Below are 20615 nucleotides of genomic sequence, written 5' to 3'. Positions count from 1 at the left end.
TAAATGCTAATCTTTTTGGAATTCCTTATTTGAGCAGATTGAGCAACTTACAAAATTAAAAATTCAGTTTTCTTGTACCAATAATTTTTTGATTTACAATAATAAAAAACAAAAGTTAGAGAAAATTTTGTTTATTAATTTAATGATAATATATGAGAAGTGCCATGTACACAAACATTTAATAAATTTATTTCTTTATTTATTCTACAGATTTGTTCCTTTGATGTGGAAAAAAAATGTAAGCATTGTATTCCACAATTTTTGAATGCTATTGTTCTTGTTATGCAATAAAAAAGAAGCAGAGTTACTCATAGACAAGACTTAATTTTTTCTTCTAGAATAAAGAAGACAAAAACAGTGCTAAATTGCTGGCTAAAGCATGATCTTTTCATTTATGGTCGTAATTTATGTAAAGCTAAAGGTTTATCTCGATTCGTTTATCCCTTCTTGTCTTTATTTGTTAAAGAGTCTAATTACCGATATTTCAATAACTTAATCTTCTCTTTTATTTGAAAAAAACAAATCCCAAAGAATAAAAAAAAGAGTTTTCACTAATAAGAAAGCTGAAGGAGGTCTGGAGATGCTTTATTTTGAGCATAGCAATAAGACATTTAAGGTCAATTGAAGTAAGAGATGTCTTTCCACCCTTAATTCCTTTTGAAACCATAATCCTCATTATCTACTTAACCAAATGTGGTTTGAATTATTTTTTGGTATGTGATTATAATATTTCTGAAATCCCCTTTAAACTCTAAATTCCATCAACAAGCCCCTTTTGCTTGGAAAATCTCACATTTTTTTCTCCTCACACCTCCTTTATTTGGAATAATGGAAATTTAACCTCCTCATATAATTTATTACTCATAGCAAATTGGTTTAATAGAGACATTAATCAAAATTAATTCAAAACTTTTCGAAAGTTTCAGGAATATTCCATCATATGAACAATTAATGTCTATTTACAATTTCTCAACACTGTTTAGAGAATTTAATTTAGTTAATATATCTATCCCTGTTAAAATGATTCAACTTGTTAAAAATCATATTTGCAGTAATTCTCTGTCTGTTGTAAACCCAAAATTAAATTTTTGGTTGTTGAGTTGACTGATAAAAATATATAATAACAGACACATTCGTTATATTTTTCACTAGCAAAATAAAATTACTTCTAGAGGCAAATTTTTCTGGAACCCTATTATAGTTTATTCATTCATTCATTCTTTCTTTTCGATCTCGTCCCTTTATTAATCCGTGGGCGCCACAGCGGAATGAACTTCTTATCCAGCACATTTTACGCAGCGGATGCCCTTTTAGCCGCAACCCATCTCTGGGAAATATTATAGTTTATATATTATGTTATTCGAATCACATGCAAATTATAAACTTTTGTGGATATACTATGCAATGACTCCACAAATCTCATGTTTTCCCAACTTTTGTGCTGATCAACTACAATCCAACTCTATATATTCAGCGATGCGTCTACTTTGGACACACAAATCGATGCTGAAACAATATATATTGTGCAGCCCTATAATATACCACAATGCTGTTGCACAAACTTGTCCACTCCAATTAAAAAACCTCATGGAGAGGCTAACACTATACTAGAATGTTGCATTTCAAGGGTTTGGTACCTTTCTAGACTTTGCTTAAGATGGGAACCTTGCTGTCTATGGAAAATAAAGGAGTGCTCTGATTTAACCTGAAATACCTTAATTTATGTTGCAGAGACGAACAAAGATCTCAGGGGGTTGGATCAACATGAGGGTGAGTACATCATTTAAATTTTTGCGTGAGTTACATTTTAATGTTAGTTAATGTATTTACTAACATGAATAAAAAATCCATTTATTACAGTATTAATCTTGGTTAACATTAGTAAAAGTTGTTCATTGTTTGCTTTCGTAAACTAGAAGTGCATTAACTTTTAACAAGCATCTTCATTTTAATTATGCAATAGTAAATTAATGAATGAACTATTATCAATAAATGCTGCATTGTCCATTCTTAGTAAATCAACCAACATTTGCTAATGAAAGTTTATACTGTACAGTGGAAAAAAGTGAAACTACTGTGTCTTTGATTCAAAAGTAAATGTTTATATTGGATTTAGTGAGGTAACATGGTTTCTGATTTTCACCCATTTTATTACATTTTTATTAAAAACGAAAGATTTTTACCAAAAGTATTTAAACCAAAACTATAAAACTATTTACTCAAGTCAAATCTATTTTTTGAGGGAAATGTATCAATTTAAGTTACAGTATTTTTTAGGCTGGTCTAGAGCAGAATTATACTTAATAAAATAATAATAAATTAATAAAATACAGTTTTTCAATAATAAAAATAAGGGATGCTCAGATCGATTAGCTGGAGATTGGTATTGGCCGATAATCACATTTCACGACTCAATCGTTACTCATTGATCTAGCCCATCTCATGAACCAATCGCAAATGTTGGTTTACAAGTTTACAAGCAGAGGTTATGCATCAGCATCGCTTTAACACATGAGCAATGTTTCCAAATTGCATTGTTAGTCATTTTTCTTACCATTTTTTTTTGTCTGTTTTATCTTTTTTTTTGTGGTTTTTTTTTTTTGTAAAGCTGCTTCTGACCATTACATGTATGCAACATCCTTAATTTTTTCTGTTAAATGAAGTACAGATCTCATACTGTACTTAAAGGGTAATTGTGCTTATGCAATGGCAAAGTTATATAAAGCTTGAAGAATCAGAATCGGTACTCGGCAGCCAATCACCATGACAAGGAATCAGTACTCAGTATCATCTGCAAAAATCCTGATCGGAGGATCCTTAATAAAAATCTATGTTGTACCAAAGTAAAATAATAATAATAATAATAATAATAATTTGAGTCTTTATAATAAACAATATCTTCAATTTTTTTTCTTGACCACAATAAATATTTTATATTTAGATTAAAATGTAAAGATTGGACTATGGGCAACACAGTGGCTCAGTGGTTAGAATAGTCGCCTCACAGCAAGAAGGTCACTGGTTCGAGCCTCAGCTGGGTCAGTTGGCATTTCTGTGTGGAGGTTGCATGCTCTCCCCATGATGGTGCGGGTTTCCCTGCTCCAAAGACATGCGCTATAGGTGAATTGAATAAACTAAATTGTCCGTAGTGAATAAGAGTGTATGGATGTTTTAATATAAGTTAGTGGTTCATTCCGCTGTGGCGACTTCTGATGAATAAAGGGACTAAGCCAAAGGAAAATGAATGAATAAATAAGTTTGGACTACAGATTTTAGCTTTAACAAATTACAGTATTTTTTTTAAGTTTGTTTAAAGTATAATTATTTTTAGTGTATCATACGATTAAAACAATAAGGAAAGAATTAAATTAATAATGATAGTAAAATAGTAATAATAAAATATACACTGTAAAAATATCCATAAAGGGACAGCTTTTAGTTTTTTGATTTTCATGTCTATTTTTAAATTATGATTTTTATTGAATTACTTTATATGGGGACCTTTCCTTGAAATTTTGAAATTAAAAAATGACTTTTATTGACATTCGTAATAGTTTGAACTAATACGTTGTCATGGGTTGGTGTTGTAAATTAAAATAAATAAATAAATAAATAAATGAGGAATAAGTGATTTTTAAAGAAAGAAAATGAAAAAAAAAAAAACAGAAATGTTAACAGGGTTTTTCAGCTCCTCCATTAGATCTTTCATTCTGACCAACAGCTATTGTCAGAATAAGAGATCACAAAGATTATATATTAAAAGATTAGAAGTGTCTTGCTGAAAAATCAGTAAAAACCAAGATGAATCATGCATTGGAAAGCATAAATATTTAAAAAGCTAATTTATAAGTATTTTGTATATGTTCTGTAATCTATATTGATAATTTACCGTTGTTTAATATATCTTTACATGAATATTGTTTGAAATATTTACTTTTTAGGGACTCCCTTGAAAATGAGATGATTCATCTCAAGGGGCTATCTCATTCAATAAATAAATTCAAATATGCTGGTTATTCCTGTAAAGTTATTCCTTTAAGGCCCATACAGTAAACAATTACCACTAAATAACGTTTTATTGTTTGTAAATCATTAGATTTTATAATCAACATTAGTTTGCTCAGAATAAAATTATTCATTCTTGTGCATGGAATAAACAAAAAAAAAGTAATTTTCCTAAATATCGCTGTCAATGTTCCACACAATCCCTTCATGTGGTCCCAACACAAATTAATTAAGTTAACTGTTTTTGCAAAATTTAAGTTGATTGAACAAAAACTCTTTTTTTATGTGATATATGTGATGACATTTAATGTGTTTGTGTTGCATGTTTTTTTTCTGCGATGTGTGTAATGTGAACGCTGATGTGTCTGTGTGGTGAAGCCAAAGATAAATTTCCACTTTTGGACAATAAAGTAAAGTAAAAGTTGTCAAAAAACGCTCAAAATTGTGCTGATTAAGCTCATTTAAAAAAAGTAGTTTTGAACAACCAGCCAGATTATTTGTTTTGAGTGCAACTTTATACATGAGGTTGAACTCAAGTTAGTATACTAAGTGTTGAACGATTTTGACAAGTAAATTAAGTATATGTCTCAACTGCATTTTCTTTGCATAAAAACACACGCAACCGGGAATTGCCGCACATAGCAACTGTCTATTTTACTGGAAAAGGAGATAAATAATTCTGTTCGACTGTCCGAATTGATTAGTTGTCAGGAATCTTCACGCTGGAGCCCGTGGGAATGGATGAGCATGGTGTTTATGTGCTTTAGGATAAACGGCTGCCTATAAAGCTGGCGAGGCCATAAATACGTCCACAGATTGTCTTGAGAGCGCATCGTAATCCTTGTTGATAGTCAGTTGCCGGGAAGAGTAGCTGCAAGCAGACCATTCTCCTCCAATAGATGTCAATCAAAGGAAGGCCGGTCAATGAGGCAACAGTTGGCATTACTCACGCAGGTCCCTTTCACTTCTGATAGTGAGCGTACAGATGGGCACAGATCGTATAATTATGAATCAATTCAAAGTCTTAAATTAGGAAAAATGTTTGATATGATGCACAATGCCCGTTTTTGTCACTAGATGGCAGTAAATGTTCATTAATAAACCGTGTTTAAAACTCACGCATTGCATAACGGGGAAAATGCGCCTCGTTAATGCTGTGGGAAATATTTAGTGTGGAAACACCAACATTGGGTCAAATATTAACAAACCCAACGTTTGCTTTTTTACATTAAGTTTTATTTAATTTTTTTAATCCAACTGTTGGGGTTGTTCATATTTAACTCAGATGTTAATACAATTCAGCATTTAGGGTGCACGCGTTTGATGCACTTAAATCTAACCTAATATTATTAAGAATAGGCTATTCATTGTTGATTGCACAATATATTGAATTATTTGTATTTGTTTCAATTTTTGTTCCTTTGTTGTGTCTATTAGGATTTACTAATTATAATGGTGCTCCTTGGTAGTTGTTTTAGTTTCTTTGTAATTAATTATTTTGTCGGGTTATATAATAGTATTAATTGTTTTTACAAAACATGTTAGTATATGTTCTGTTTGCATGCTTATTATGTAGGATATCATTTCAGAAAATCGGAATATAAATCTAAAATGTTGCTCCCATTGTGATCACCAGGCTACTTCATCAATTTATTATAATTTATATCAATACAAAAATATTTCAAAGTGATTTTAGCTAAATAACATACATTCGGATATATTTTTTTCTTTGTTACTCGGTTATATAATCGTTGAAACTGCCTTTTCCCTCCATTGACTACAAGAGGCAAACGTAGAGTCCTGCGCTCGAGCTCGTGCAGCCTGCAGTTTTTCCGCGAGCGCGCGCTCGGTGAGGGCATAAAACTCAATCTTGGCTGTGCTGCGAGCACTTCAATTACTAAATACCCTTTCACTCAAAGCACGCGATACACAACATATGAATGATTCTGATTTATTTATAGGATAGCGATGGATTTTTATGACTGACGAACAGACATGCTAGATCAGCACAACGTCTTTCCCCAGAGAAGAGTTTAATGAGAGTTTTCACCATCAGCGTCTTGTGGCTTGGGTCTAGTTTTACTCCTAGCTTTTTTCAGTGCTTGTTTAAGTCATATCCAGTGTTTCTATGCTGTCTTTTGCGGCTTTGTAGACAACAATAGGATTGACTATCAAGAGATTTTGTTCTCTGCAAAATAAGATATGACAGGCTAGCCTAAATCATAATGGTGCTGATCTGATGTTCAAAAATAGCCATCTCAATTGGCATAATTAGAAGTTTGCTAATATCTTTCAGTTAGATCACCTTTCACCGTTATGCTATTTTCATAATAGTTGTTAACTGGGATACTTTTAAAACCATTTAGGCCTGACGTGATGTTATTAACGTTGTTTTTTTAAAGCCCTTTTTTCCACTTCCATTGATTTCACAGTAATCATACATTGTTGCTGTTGGACATAGAGCCCCACCGCAGATGTGTGAATACTGCTCGCCAAGCAAAGCCCCAACCTATATATTTTCTGCGGATTATTCGGCAGCTTGCAGGGGATCCACATTTGTAAAGGAATTTGAATAGGAATTTTTTATTGCAATATGTTGTGGTTTTTTCCTCTCGATCAACCCGAATTGTCTTTTGGCGCCCTTTACGCAAACCTTTTAAACAAATACATCATTTGTGATAGATTTGCTAAACTGTAAATGCAGAGTTCCATACAATTCATTCATGTTGTCCCAACACAAATCGATTAAGTTTACTTAACAAATGTAAGTAGGTTGAACAGAAAACAATTAAATTCTCAAAAACAAAACCTCAAGAATTATGTTGTTTCAGCTCATTTAGAATAAGTAGTTAGAGCAAACAGCAAGCTATTTTCTGTGTAATGTGATAAATAATGACGTTGTTTATTTTGTCAATAATTATATTTTACCGAACTTAAGTAACGCTACTGTTTCTATTGCAAGCGTTCATTAAATTTAAAGTGTGTAATTATTACCTTATAATTTAACTTTTGTGAAATCTGAAGTTATTAAAAACACTTTTAAGAAATACTGATTAAGACAGCTCAACCAGCGCACAGATGTGCCAACCAGCGGCTGTAAAGTTAAAAATGCATATGTAATAAAATACGAATTGCATGCACAGTGTTTGCTGCAGCCTGGTCTACCCCCTCTCTCTGCCGTGAAGCCTGTGGTTACGGAATGTTTCCGCTTGTTTGAAGCGGAGAGGCTGGGCAGAGGGAGTCGTTGGCAAAGTCTCCACGGATGAAGAATGCGCCCGTGTTCATTCGGTCTCCCGTTACGCGCACCTCCTCATAGGGGCACTGCTCGCCGGGGCACCGCTGCTTTTTCTGCCTTGTGCAGCCTGCTCCTATTTTTTTCCCTGCGTAATGTTTTCTGCCAAACCAACAAGCATTATGACTTTGCCGAGTTAAATAGTACCGATAAGTGATGCCAATATAATTATATTAATTAAATGACCGGCGTGAATCGGTTTTTACGGTCGTAAAAACTGTATTAAAATAATTCTTACCCTTGCTCAGCACATTTTTCTCTGCATCATTTTTCTTTCCTTTTCACCCTTGTTTATTATTTTGAGTATTGATGTAAAACTTTGCAATATGATTTATTATTATTATTTAATCATTATTATTATTATTCATTATTATTATTACTAATAAAAAAATAATTACAATTCTGTCTGTATTTTTCTTAAATAACGGTGCTTTGGTATCTTTTTGAGTGAAATAATAATATCCAGATTCCTTGATGTTGCACTCAATTACAATCCCAGACATTATATATTAAATAATTCAGCCTATTTCACACTCTCCGATACATCTGCACTGTTTTGATTTCGAGTTTGAGGGGCAGCCGACAGGATGTAGCATTGATAAATATCCCTGTTGATCACTTGATTGATTACCTCGCGCAAAGGTCACGCGGGCGCGCGGTAATTTCCTTGTGCCCGCGGCTCCCATTTCACTTTCAGTCTGGCGCGAGAGCCCCCGACTTTACAAATTATGTTTTTTATTTTAACCCTTCCCTTTCCTCTTTAACATCTCGCCAAACGACCTTCTGTGCTGTACATCAAACGACAGAAGAGGGCAAACCTTTAATTAGGATGGAGTATTAATCACATAAGGTAAACTGCATCTTCTCTGTTTGATGGGGTTGAATTTAAACCCGGCGACAAGCTAATAATTTAGCCGCATTTCCAAAGGGGTTTTGGCCTCAATTAATTTTCAATAATTACAGCCCACGGGGTCTTGACTGATCCTCACACCAGTGCGCCAGCTATACGCCATCTCTGGCCGACGGGGTCAGAGTATCCTCATAAAATATGTCCCGTGGAAAATAAGCACGGTAAGAGATTGCGAATGGATAAAACTCTTCTAATGCCAATGTATGGTTAAGCAAAGTAGAGGTAGCCACAACTGCACTGACAGCCATCCCCCCCCCCCAACCCCCCCCCCCCTTTCTCTCTTGCTCACACTTTTTTTTCTTCTGTTTTTGTTTGTCTTACAGAAGTTGCATGCAGTGCAATGGTGTACTTATTCTTTTGTGCATATATTTTATTTAGTATAAAATAATAACAAATTATGTTTTATATAACTTTTATATATTATATTGTATATATATATATTATATTTTGTGTTTCAATCTAATAAGTTGCATGCATGTATGTGAATAAATATTGGCCCATTTTATTGTTCTTTTGATATGCAAGACAAATTCTTATTTGGGCAATTTAGCTGAGTTTTAGATCAATTCTAATATGGCTTTATTAGATATCAAGATATTTTTAATGATCACTGATATTTGATAATTGCATCATGATTTGTATATTTAAAGAACCATCATTTTCTCCTCTTCTGTTTACTCTTGTGGGTTTTATTCGAGTAAGCTTTAGTAAGTGCTGGTCAGCTCAGATAGTCGTGGGCGGCAGCTGATGTTTGTTCTGCGCCATTCATTTTTATGCAGAGTGATGTCAGATTAATTGGATCCGTTTTAGAAATACTTAGCAATCAATACCGCCAGTGAGGGGCAAGCGACCCTTTTAAAGGTTCATGGGCAAGGTCAACGTGATGTCACGCGCTTCTAATTAATGGACAATTAACTTAATGACCCAAGAGTTTCACAAATTCTCACCCGTCTTGAAAACTAATAATAAATAACATAAAGCTAATAAATTCGTTATACAGGTCCAGGATAATTTATCATATCAGATAAAGGTCTACAGTGCAATACATTTAATTTGAAGATTGCTGGACATCGATGAAAAGGCATCAGAGATCACATTTCATTTCACATAAAAATTAGAGTAGCCTATATTTGTGATAAACAACTCAACTGCTACCTGATAACATTAACACCTTTGTTTTACACACTTGGAAATAATTGATTGTTTTACAGTTTTCATTTTTTAATTCTGTATCAGTGTATTTGGTCATTAACTGGCATTAAATCATAAAGAGAGAGACTAAACTTTACAGATTAATAATTGTCGCATAAAGGAAAAAAATATTCAGCGGGCTGCCCTCGGTACAGACTGCCCACGCGCCTGCTGAGGGAGGGGGAGAGAAGTAAAAGTTTATCATTTTCATAAATTCATAACGATGGTCAAGTCTCAATTAAACAACATAAAACGTTTAATGAAAACGTTTTACAATAGTCATTTACCCGAACAGTGATTAATGCGTCTTCATTTAAAACACAAAAGACCGGGCGCCTTGGACGCTCGAGACTGCTTCATTATAATTAATGTCTCCGGTTCCTCGTGCACCCGGAGGTCGCGAATAGCTCCGTCCCGCGCCCACTGATCTCTGAAGATCTGACACGAGAGGGATCTCGCCGGCTATTGCAACCTGACAAGATCTGTAATACTTGGGTGATGAATCGTTCCAAACTTTTTTGACGATGCTGGCAGCTCGGGGCTGTGCGCATGTGCGAAGGTGTCCAAACTGACAATGCTGGAGAGATAGTGCGTCTGGGATTGAGAATCACAGAGAAAAAGGACAGAGGAAAAAAGAAAAAGGAGGAAAAGATTCGAGAAAAAATCCGACGAACCCACGCCGAAAGACGGGCATCATGAGGTCCAAAGGCAGGGCAAGGAAACTGACCACTGGTAGGTGCAACATCTCCTTTTTAGCCCTTTTCAAACTGCCATCTTGTCCATGTTTATGATGCATAGAAACATTTTAGTCTCTAAACAGTTACAGTCAGCAGAGCCCAGCAATATTACTTGCTTGCGGAGGTTGAGGAAAAGCTAAACGAGAAGCGTCGCTCGCGATCGGACATGGCAAACCTAGATTCGAAACTGGCATCAAAGTTGCGCGTGGCGCGCAAACTTTTTAACTATCGCATGCTGTAATCGCGTTCTCTATTCGAGCCCCGAGCGCCCCGGTGTTCGATAAAAAAACACCTCCGTGCAAGTTTCTACGGCTCCGGTCACATCAATTTGCAGCAGCGACTTTGAAAAGACAGCTTCGCCTATAGTCGACAACAGAAAGCCAGCTGCGGAGGCACGCTTTTAAATGCAAACAGGTAGCTTACCATCTGATGTTACGACAGGCAATCTAATGAACTGCACATATGCTAGATTAACAGGACTGTGATAAAAAAGTGCTTTGAAGTATTTTTGATTTGTGGACATTTCTTTTTTTTTCCCTGTGCAATTGTCGAAAGTGGTTGTGCAACAAGTGATCAAATCCCGTTATGAATTTTTGTTCCGGTATGAACAGCCTGGAGAAATGTTTTTGTTTGTTATGGCCCTCTAAACGGTCGGCTGTAATCTTAGCTTTTGATTACGGGTTGCCTTAGGCGCTTGTTTGAGTTGACGTTCAATGCGTGTGTTCAATGCCACGCCACAACACAAGCTCAAACGCCGAAACTCAACATCAAGTAGTTAGTGGGAAGCTGTTCCCCTCCTCAATAGATTTATTCGGAACGAATGTATTTCGCTCAGGTCTGTGAATAATTCGGCCCCCTCGTGCGCAGTGGGCTGCAGAGTCTGATTTGAGCAATTTTCTTAACTTTTCTTTTTTGTTGCTCTTTTGCAATAAACAACGAAAATCCATGCAATATTTCCATATTTCACAGTGCTTATAGGCATCGGAGCAGAGATAAAAGTTTTTTTAAGCTCAAGTTTCACTATATATACTGTAAACCTGAGAAACTCGAAAGAAAACAAACAACATGCCAACTAAAGTATTTTTTGCAGCCTGCGTATATTATTTTTTAATCTTTTATTATTTATGTTTGTTTTTAGTAATAGACTGACATCTGCTCAAAAACTTTAATGTTGTTTCTATGTGCCAAGGTAACAAAAGAGGCAGTGAAAACAAAGTATAAGATCACTTTGCTCTTGAATTATTGTTTCCTTTCCTGTCGACAGCACTGTGATGGGCTAGACACTGCGCGCACTCCGTCTGGACAGAAACAGGGGTCGTGCGGGTCTTATCCGTTCAATAAACTACCTCTCAAGCCCTATGCCCTGCCATTGTACAATGAGAGGGTTTTTCTGCGAACAGCAGCAACTTGTCAAACATACTCACGTGCACACACACTATCGTCCACACATCTATTCACAAACTTCAATTTCACTTTGGTGTTTTCCAGCTGATGCAGGTAACCCGTCACTTTTTAAGAAATGTGTGAAATTGCATTATACGAAAGAGATTTTAAAACAAACCAACTGTTTGCCATTGATTTATTGATGACATTTATTAATTTACAGTCAGCATCACAACTCCACTATTTTATTCAATATTTAGTAAAATATTTTTTATGTTCCTATCAACTACATTTTTTTTATTATTGCCATGATCTACAATTTAACGTGGTGTCTGCACAACCATATGCAAATTACTTTTTATTATAATATTCTGTTCATAACTTAAATCAGACAAAATGACGTTGCAGGCCGGCACTTTTTTGATGCAAGTCGAGTAAGATTTTTGCCAATATTTTTTAGACCCTCCCACTGACTCCCATCATTATTTAGACTACTATCTAAGAAAATCGGAATGATTATCAGGGGGTGTATTTAAAGATTATTATTTACCCAAGATATAAGAAGAAGATTTCTACCTATTAAGTGAAAGGGAGAGAATGTTCTGGACCGCGCGGGTCCCGCGAGACCCTCGCCTCTCTGGCCTCGCGCCAGCCCAGCACTATGTCAACATTGAATATTTAAATTCCCAGACTCCTCATAACGGGGCCCGTCTGCCGGTAAAAGCGCGTTCAGCGTCAGTCTGAGTAGCTGCGGACTCGGTTTCCTTCAAGGGGGAAAAAAGGAAAAAAGTAATCTCCTCTCCGTGTGGCCTCTGCCGCGCGCGCTCACCGCACATCACTCTGCCTGCACGCGCTCGCACTGATGTGTGTGAGTGCTGGAAAGGTAATAAAAATCGGTCGTTTAGCTGGTGTGTGTGCACGACATGTTTTGTGGATTTGGCCAGCGGTGCCGGACATTTCACCTGCAGGTCCAACAGTCTTAAATTGTCTATAATGTTTTAACACACCGTGCCAAGTGTCCTATATCCCTCAGCATGATGTTGCAGGTTTACTATGAATGGAGTAAAATTACACCTCTTGAACAAGAATAATAACATTGACCTGCCAGAAATCGGACGTGCTGTCAGTTAAAACCCTAGCAATGACATTCGGACGCTTGACACCTTTTATTGCACTTTTAATTATATAGCATTATTCACATATGAAAGCCTGCCAACATGTCTAAATACAGTATTGCAAATGGTTTTATTTCTGATTAAAAATAACGTCTGTTCAAGAAATCAGATATACTGTTAGTTTAATTAGCAAATAAACAAATTGTACTTTTAATACCTAAAAATTATTTATAAGTATATGAGAAATATGAAACATGCGTTAAAGAAGGTAGTGCAGAGTATATATATATAATCATATATTAAATGGATTACTTGCCATGTTTAAAGCAATTAAATATGTTGCCTGGACTGTAGTAGGTAATTTACAGGAAAAATTAATGCATAAATTATTGTAGAGATTGTTTTACAAGTGAGGGAAGCTACTAGAAATATGTAATAATGCAAGTCACGTTTATTATTAATTATTCACAATTTTTAGATGCCCAGCATTACATATAAAGTTCACTCTGAAGAATTAAACTTGATGTTTTTAAAACCGTAATCAAATCAGAAACATTTGGGCCTTAACTATCTGATTCCTCGTTTGATGATAATTATATCTGATAAGCTGCACATGTTCAGCAAGACTTTAAGATTGTCCTTTTGTCCCGTTCTGCGTCTTCGACAGCTCCATCAGTTTCACGCCACGACTTTTGTTTTGACTTTGATGTGACTCGCTTTACCGTGAAAGTGTCCAAACAACGAAAAATCAACTGGACGCTGAAAAAGAAAAGCTCCAAATTTAACAATGTGACATTCCGCGTGAGTGAAGCGCGTGAGAATATAAGCCCCGCGCGCGAGCATTCTCTCCGCCTGTCAGCGCGCCACCACAGTCCGCTTCTTCACAGATACAGGCGCGCGGTTGATTCTGCATTGTGCAATGGGCCGTGCTGCGTCCCGCGTCCGCCGCCGCCCCTCATTATAGAGCCTATTCAAAATGGGGTGAACGGATCGGGCCATTTAAAAAGGTGAGCGCGAAGCGTATTAAACACTCGTTCGTCGTCTGATTCTGAATATCTCGAGAGTTTAGTGGAAATAATGATGTCTGTGAACAGTGAACCACATCTCCTCATAGCAACTTTTTCAGAGGGGGCTGAGGAAAGCAAGAAAACAATTGTTTATGTTGTCTTCACTTCTCAGACTGCGAAAAAATCAAAATCTACAATGTTAACTTCTCAGTTTTTGTATACCTCTCAAGTAAATATTTTCTCTACTTCTCTTTCTCTCCTCTGGCATGATATTCTGCAGAGTTTTAAGTTGAGTTCCTGGAATTGTGATGCTTTCCCTTTGGAGAAATCCTGTGCCTCTTTTCAGACTGTCCACTCTGAAAAGATCAGTGGGCCTAAAACGGAGAACTTTTGTTTCAGAGACAAAGTCAAAGTGACCGATGAGTTAATTACGAGTAAAACAGTGGGCCGTGATGGGGTCAGTTTGAAACAAGCCTAGCTTTTCCCAGGCATTGAGCGTGTGCATCTGCGTAAGATGGAGAGGGCTGCAGACCACTGTGGGTTTTGATCATGATTGATCACACGTTCTCAAAGGATTGATTGATTAGCCAGAAGCCGCTGGGTTTAGCAGAAAGGTCCACTTATGTCCTGGGAAATTATCCTCTGGTCTGTTTGTCTGAGATTTCATCAGAGAGAAAACAGGAGGAGATGAGATGTACGAGGAGATATGTGTAAGATGTATGTTTGATTCTTTGAATTGTGAGTCCCGTATACACACACCAACGTAAGAAGCGATTTCCTTGTATATGTTAGAAGAGGAAGGACTGGATGTAGGTGACAACAACACAGTTACCCTCATCCATCAACACCCTTATAATACCACTACTTTCTCTCCTTTCTTTCTCTCTCTCTCCCTCCCTAATGACTCAACGAGTGTCTGCGTCTGCCCAGAGTGAATTGAAATGGCCGGGTCAACGGTTTATTTATCTTGTGCTCTGATTGGTCAGGGGTCAGGTCATATGGATGTTTATTTGGAAATTTGATTGGTGTGACTGATGGATATGTCGTTTGTGTCCCTCAGGGAATTATGGGGGTTGTTGTTCAGTAAGTTCAGTCACTTTTTATCCCCGAGCGACAGGTCCTGAATCAGTCTACCAATGCTCAGTCTTGACTGCAGTCAGCATTAAGCTTGAGCAGAGCACAGGCAACAGGCCAGGCCAGTAATAAGTCACTGTCAAGCCAACACCCACGGAACCATCAGATGTCACTGTTTGACTGGTCTTGACTCATCTTTACTTGGGCAGGATGCATTAGTCAAGTTAACTAGGATTTGCAGCTCCTAAAAGACAACACTTTTTAGAGAAAAAGTAGCCCATTAGTTAAATGATCCAACCTATAGGTTTCAGATATTTTTAATAAATGAAAATGTGAATTTGTTTGAACATTTACTAAACCTAGTTAAACGATGGCAGTCTGTGTTTCTGCTTTCTATCAAAATGATTGTATTTATGAGATGAGTGCACATGAATGCCGCCACAATATCATAATTACTGGCGAGGAAGCTTGCTATTTTCTTTAAACCCCTTTGTTCGGAGTCTGTGGGCGTTTAATTAAAGAATCATGGTGGAAGCAAGTTTAGGTAATGTTATTAATTAAGTTTTAGATATGAACGGTGACTGTGTACCACCTAGTTTGTATGCATTTTGTGCACTTAAGTTAAAGCATTTAAGTATGAGGAGGAGACTGAATTTGTGTGAGAACTACATCTCCCATCATTCCCTTGATGGAAGAGTATGTACATAAATATTATTTGCTGATGCATTTTATAGCACTGATGCATTTATGTATTTGTTGTGTGTGTGTGTGTGTGTGTGTGTGTGTGTGTGTGTGTGTGTGTGTTTCACTCTTTCTTTCACAAGTTTTAATACTTTATTCTACGTTTGTATTAAGGCTGCACGATATTGGAAAAACTGACATTGTGATATTGTTTTTCTGCGATAAATATTGCGATATGCATACAATTTCACCAGATCATACGGAATAAATAAACAATATTACCAGATGAATTATTTAGAAATAATTTATTAAATTAGATTGAGTGGAAAGATTCTGTAGAGAAGTGAATCATTCATAAAAATGTCAAATACTGAATAAAAAGCAAAAATAAAAGTGAAATAAACAGTGTTTTAGGGTTTTCGGGGCAGTCTAATAGTATTCAGGTTCAGAATTTAAATACTTAAATGTAAAATAACATTGTAAATGTCTTTACTGTATAAATAATCAATAAAATTCTTCTTTATTAATGTTACTTTTCAGAAAATTCCTTGTGCCTGAATACTTTGAACGCTGTCAGGCCTTAAAAAACACATGCAAATGAAAATCTTTTACTCTATTGCAGTTAAGCTCTCTAATAACTACACGATTCTCATGTGTCTGTTTCTCCAGGTCAAATATAATCATAGCTCAACATTGCAGATGCTGACTATTGTGAATGTGGACATTGCAATATCAATGCTGAAACGATATATTGTGCAGCTCTACTTTGTACCTTGAGTCAAAAGGTACGGTTCACCCAAAATGAAAGATTTACCGTTGATTTGCTTCACTCTTGGGCTATGCAGGATGTAGATGACGTTTTTGTCTTTCGTAAAAAAAAAACTTGAAGTTATAAACAAACAACAGTATCATCACTGTAAGTTTGTACTCACACAAACACCTTCATACAACTCATAAGTTTGTTCTCCAGACTGTCGTGAACACGCTCAGGACCTTAAAGCTGGGGAATAATAATATAGTAAATAATATTATGTTTATTCCCCAAACTAATTGTATTATCTGGAGCCACATGTATTAATTTAATTTTGCCTATATAGGTTTCTTTTTAACTCTCAAAGTGTCTCAAAGTTCCCATCGACTACCTTTTTTTGAATAACCCAGGGCAACAGTTTCAGATGAAAAGCTACTATAATGTACTGAAGACCACATGCAGCCTTTTACAGAATGTCTTTTTCTGCTCTTAAAACTCAACAAAGACTGAAAAATAAAGCATCTGAAAGTTCTTTGTCCAAGAATGCTTATGAATATTTAATGAGCAAATCTGTTTGTAATCGGTTGTTTGTTACTAAACCACTGGCCAACGACATCTTTTCATACTGTAAATCATTAAGTCCAGGAACAGCGGTGCAAAACTGGCAAAGCAGGTTTTTTTTTTATAATAACCCAGGGTCAAAAGTGTAAGCATTCAAATTCATTACTAAAAACATGAAACATTGCTTTAGCTGCATTTAAAAGCAGAGTAGAAAAAGACAAGAGATCCTGAGTTAAAGTCACTATCTACTTGCCCTTAAGTGGTAACAAGCCTTGATTAGTTTCTGTCTTCTGTTAAATAAAGGCAAAAAAAACAACAACATTTTTTTAAATAAAGCTAAAAACCTGTAGCCATTGACTTCCATAGCAGGAAAAACAAATACTAGAAGTCAATGGTTACAGTTTTCCATCTTTGTTCAAAATACATTATTTTGAGTTCATTCATTCATTCATTCATTCATTCATTCATTTTCTTGTCGGCTTAGACCCTTTATTCATCCGGGGTCGCCACAGCGGAATGAACCACCAACTTATCCTGCACATTTTTACGCAGCCGATGCCCATCCAGCCGCAACCCATCTCTGGGAAACATCCACACACACATTCACACACACACTTATACACTACGGACAATTTAGTTTAACCAATTCACCTGTACCACATGTCTTTGGACTGTGGGGGAAACCGGAGCACCCGGAGGAAACCCATGCAAAAGCAGGGAGAACATGCAGACTTCATACAGAAATGCCAGCTGAGCAGAGGATCGAACCAGCGACCCAGCAACCTTCTTGCTGTGAGGCGACACTACCTACTGCGCCACTACATCGCCCCTCTTTCGAGTTCAACAGAAGAAATAAAGCCATAAACATTTTTCAGATTGATTGATGACAGAATTTTCTGTCTCTTTAAATGCTATTTGAATTCAATGTTTGACATATGGTCAAGTTGTGTGCTGAAGTTGAATACAATAAGCCATATACACTCACTGGCCCCTTTATTAGGTACACCGACTAGTACATTACTAGTACCGGGTTGGACCCCTTTTCACCTTCAGAACTGCCTTAATCAACAAGGTACTGGAAATATTCCTCAGAGATTTTGGTCCATGTTGACATGGTAGCATAATGAAGTTACAGCAGATTTGTCGGCTGCACATCCATGATGCAAATTTCCCGTTCAACCACATCCCAAAGGTGCTCTATTGGATTGAGTTCCTATGACTGTGGAGGCCATTTGAGTAGAGTGAACTCATTGTCATGTTTAAGAAGCCAGTTTGAGATGATTCACGCTATGACATGGTGCGTTATCCTGCTGGAAGTAGCCATCAGATGATGGGTATACTGTGGTCATAAGGAGATGGACATGGTCAGCACGCTCAGTCACTTAAATCATCTTTCTTACCCATTTTGATGCTCTGTTTGAACTGCAGGAGATTGTCTTGATTAAGTCTACATGCCTAAATGCATTGAGTTGCTGCCATGTGATTGGCTGGTTAGAAATATACGTTAACGAGCAGTTGGACAGGTGTACCTAATAAAGTGGCCATAAGTGAAATTGTGAAAAAAAAGTGTAAAAACTATATAAAAGTATTAAAATAATAAGTAGTTAGCGCACAACCCTTACGTTTGCAATGAAGATTATCATACAGTACAGAAGCAGCAGAAGGTCATTGAAAAGTTTACATCCTTGGAGCTCTATAGATTAAGTGGAGATTTGTCTAAACCAGCACGGACAAGTACCTATAGTGTGTTTTTGTGCAGGTCGGTCATTAGCAGATTCAGTCAGTGGTGCCAGGCGGTCCGCAGGGGTGTGTCCTCTATGACTGAAATGTTTGCACAGAATTAATGTTTGTGTGTGTAGGTGTGTGAAAGCGAGTCCGAATGGATCTGACGTGCAGCCTGGGTGCTGTACGGACATTGTGAGAATAATGTGTGTGTGTTTGTGTGTGTGCGGGTTTGGGAGGCCTGGGAACCGTTCAGTTGTGTTTACCACAGGGAAACCAGTACCAGCACAGAACAATGAGTAAAGCTCTCCCTGCCCTCAGTCCAAAGGTCAAACTGTCTCTGATAAAGATATGAACACACACACATGCATACCCATACACGGACACACACAGTGCGCTGCCGACAGTCTGCCCAGGGTGTGTGCCAAGGTTGAGGTCATTATCTACAGACGGTCCCGAAAGAAACAGAGCATATTTTTATACTGAGAATACATGTTTGTGTATGTGTGTGTGTGTATGTGTGTAAATCACACTTTTATTAATGGGCGTGCATATTGTTGACTTCATTCGTCTGCTTGTTGGTTGGACGGGCACCTCCCTTGTGCCCATTGTCTGCGTGTGTTTAGATGGAATCAGTATTCCTTAGAGTTACCTGCATTGTGTTTCTATGTCTGCCCATATTCAGGTTGCATTGTGTGTGTTTGCTCCATGTGTGATGTGGACGTGAGTTTGTAGCTTTTATTTGTTTTAATGGATCTCCTTGGAGTTGTGTTTTGGGTTCACTGGGTCTACCACACAAGTTTTATAGGCAGTAGTCAGCGTTAGGATAGCACTGTTCAGCTTTCAGCGGTAATGTACGCTAGCTAATGATACAACTATGCAGACGTCAGCCAACAGTCCTGCTGCAGGTACTAACCGCATTTGCATTTCCTGTAGAAAGTGTTTATTTCTTGCACTGAAAACAACTGTTAAAGTTTTAGTCTATCTATTTATCTATCTATCTATCTATCTATCTATCTATCTATCTATCTATCTATCTATCTATCTATCTATCTATCTATCTATCTATCTATCTATCTATCTATCTATCTATCTATCTATCTATCTATCTATCTATCTATCTATCTATCCAATTCCATCCATCCATCCATCCATCCATCCATCCATCCATCCATCCAATTTTATTCATCCATCATCAATCCATCTATCCATTGTTTTGTTCATTCCATCCATCCATCCATCCATCCATCCATCCATCCATCCATCCATCCATCCATCCATCCATCCATTGTTTTATTTATTTATCCATCCATCCATCCATCCATCCATCCATCCATCCATCCATCCATCCATCCATCCATCCATCCATCCATCCATCCATCCATCCATTCATTATTCTGTTGTTTGTTTTATATATCTATTGATCGTTCTGTCAGTCTGTCTGTCTATTTATCAATCGGTTATCCAGCCATACGTCCATCCATACATCCATTCGAAACAACACAATTCTTGAGATTTATTTATTTTTATTTTTTTTGGAGGGGAGGGGTTTTAGTTAACTTAAATTTGTTAACTTAATCGATTTGTGTTGGGACATGAATGAATTGACTGGATCCCCCCTGCATTTATTTACAGTGTGTCTGTCTGTCCAACCAACAATCTTATGGCAATTCATAATTTTGTATTTAGTGGCAAATTTGCATAAATCATTTTGATCAGATTTGTTCATTTTAGTACCATTTGCTCATAAAATAATGCATTCAAGGAAATCACATTTATATTTATAACATCACAAAATACTTCCATTTAAAATAAATGTTTTTGTTTAAGAAATGAAGAGTTCAAATGTAAAAGCCTCTAAATGCAGCCTGAAATGTTCTCCTAAAATGAGCATTTTCTCTCCCTCCCTAGTTTGTTCAGTTATTTCGCTTTTAAGGCAATGAAAAGAACTTATTTATTGACGTAAAGTACCGTAAAATTACTGAGCCTGCACACCGGAGTCAGAGAAAGAATCTATTTTCATTTTTATTCATCTATTTTTTATTTTATTTTCTTTATTTCTGTGTTTTCTCTGTATTATATTTTATATTCCAATTTGTTTGCACTATTGCCGTTTTTTGTAAGCAGCGACGCTGCACTGCTTTGGCAATACGAATGTACAGTTATTTGTCATGCCATAAATCCCC

The 20615-nt window shown here is 36.6% G+C and overlaps 1 protein-coding gene across 30 annotated transcripts in view; it reads left to right on the top strand.

Annotated features, from left to right (window-relative positions):
* Positions 1-9820: 9820 nt before the first annotated feature.
* mecom (MDS1 and EVI1 complex locus) overlaps positions 9821-20615 on the top strand; it is a 293515-nt gene continuing 282720 nt past the window's right edge. For all 30 annotated transcript variants that reach the window (XM_087282899.1, XM_087282895.1, XM_087282889.1 and 27 more), the window contains exon 1: positions 9821-10130. In XM_087282899.1, the coding sequence (XP_087139025.1) occupies positions 10094-10130 (37 nt within the window). In that variant the 5' untranslated portion in view covers positions 9821-10093. The remainder of the gene's footprint in view (positions 10131-20615) is intronic.

Source organism: Danio rerio, chromosome 15 (assembly GCF_052040795.2).
Source record: "Danio rerio strain M-AB ecotype USA chromosome 15, GRCz13ab, whole genome shotgun sequence".
Taxonomy (NCBI): Eukaryota; Metazoa; Chordata; class Actinopteri; order Cypriniformes; family Danionidae; genus Danio; species Danio rerio.
Note: the sequence above shows the minus strand (reverse complement) of the source record. Positions and strands in the feature narration are given on the sequence as shown.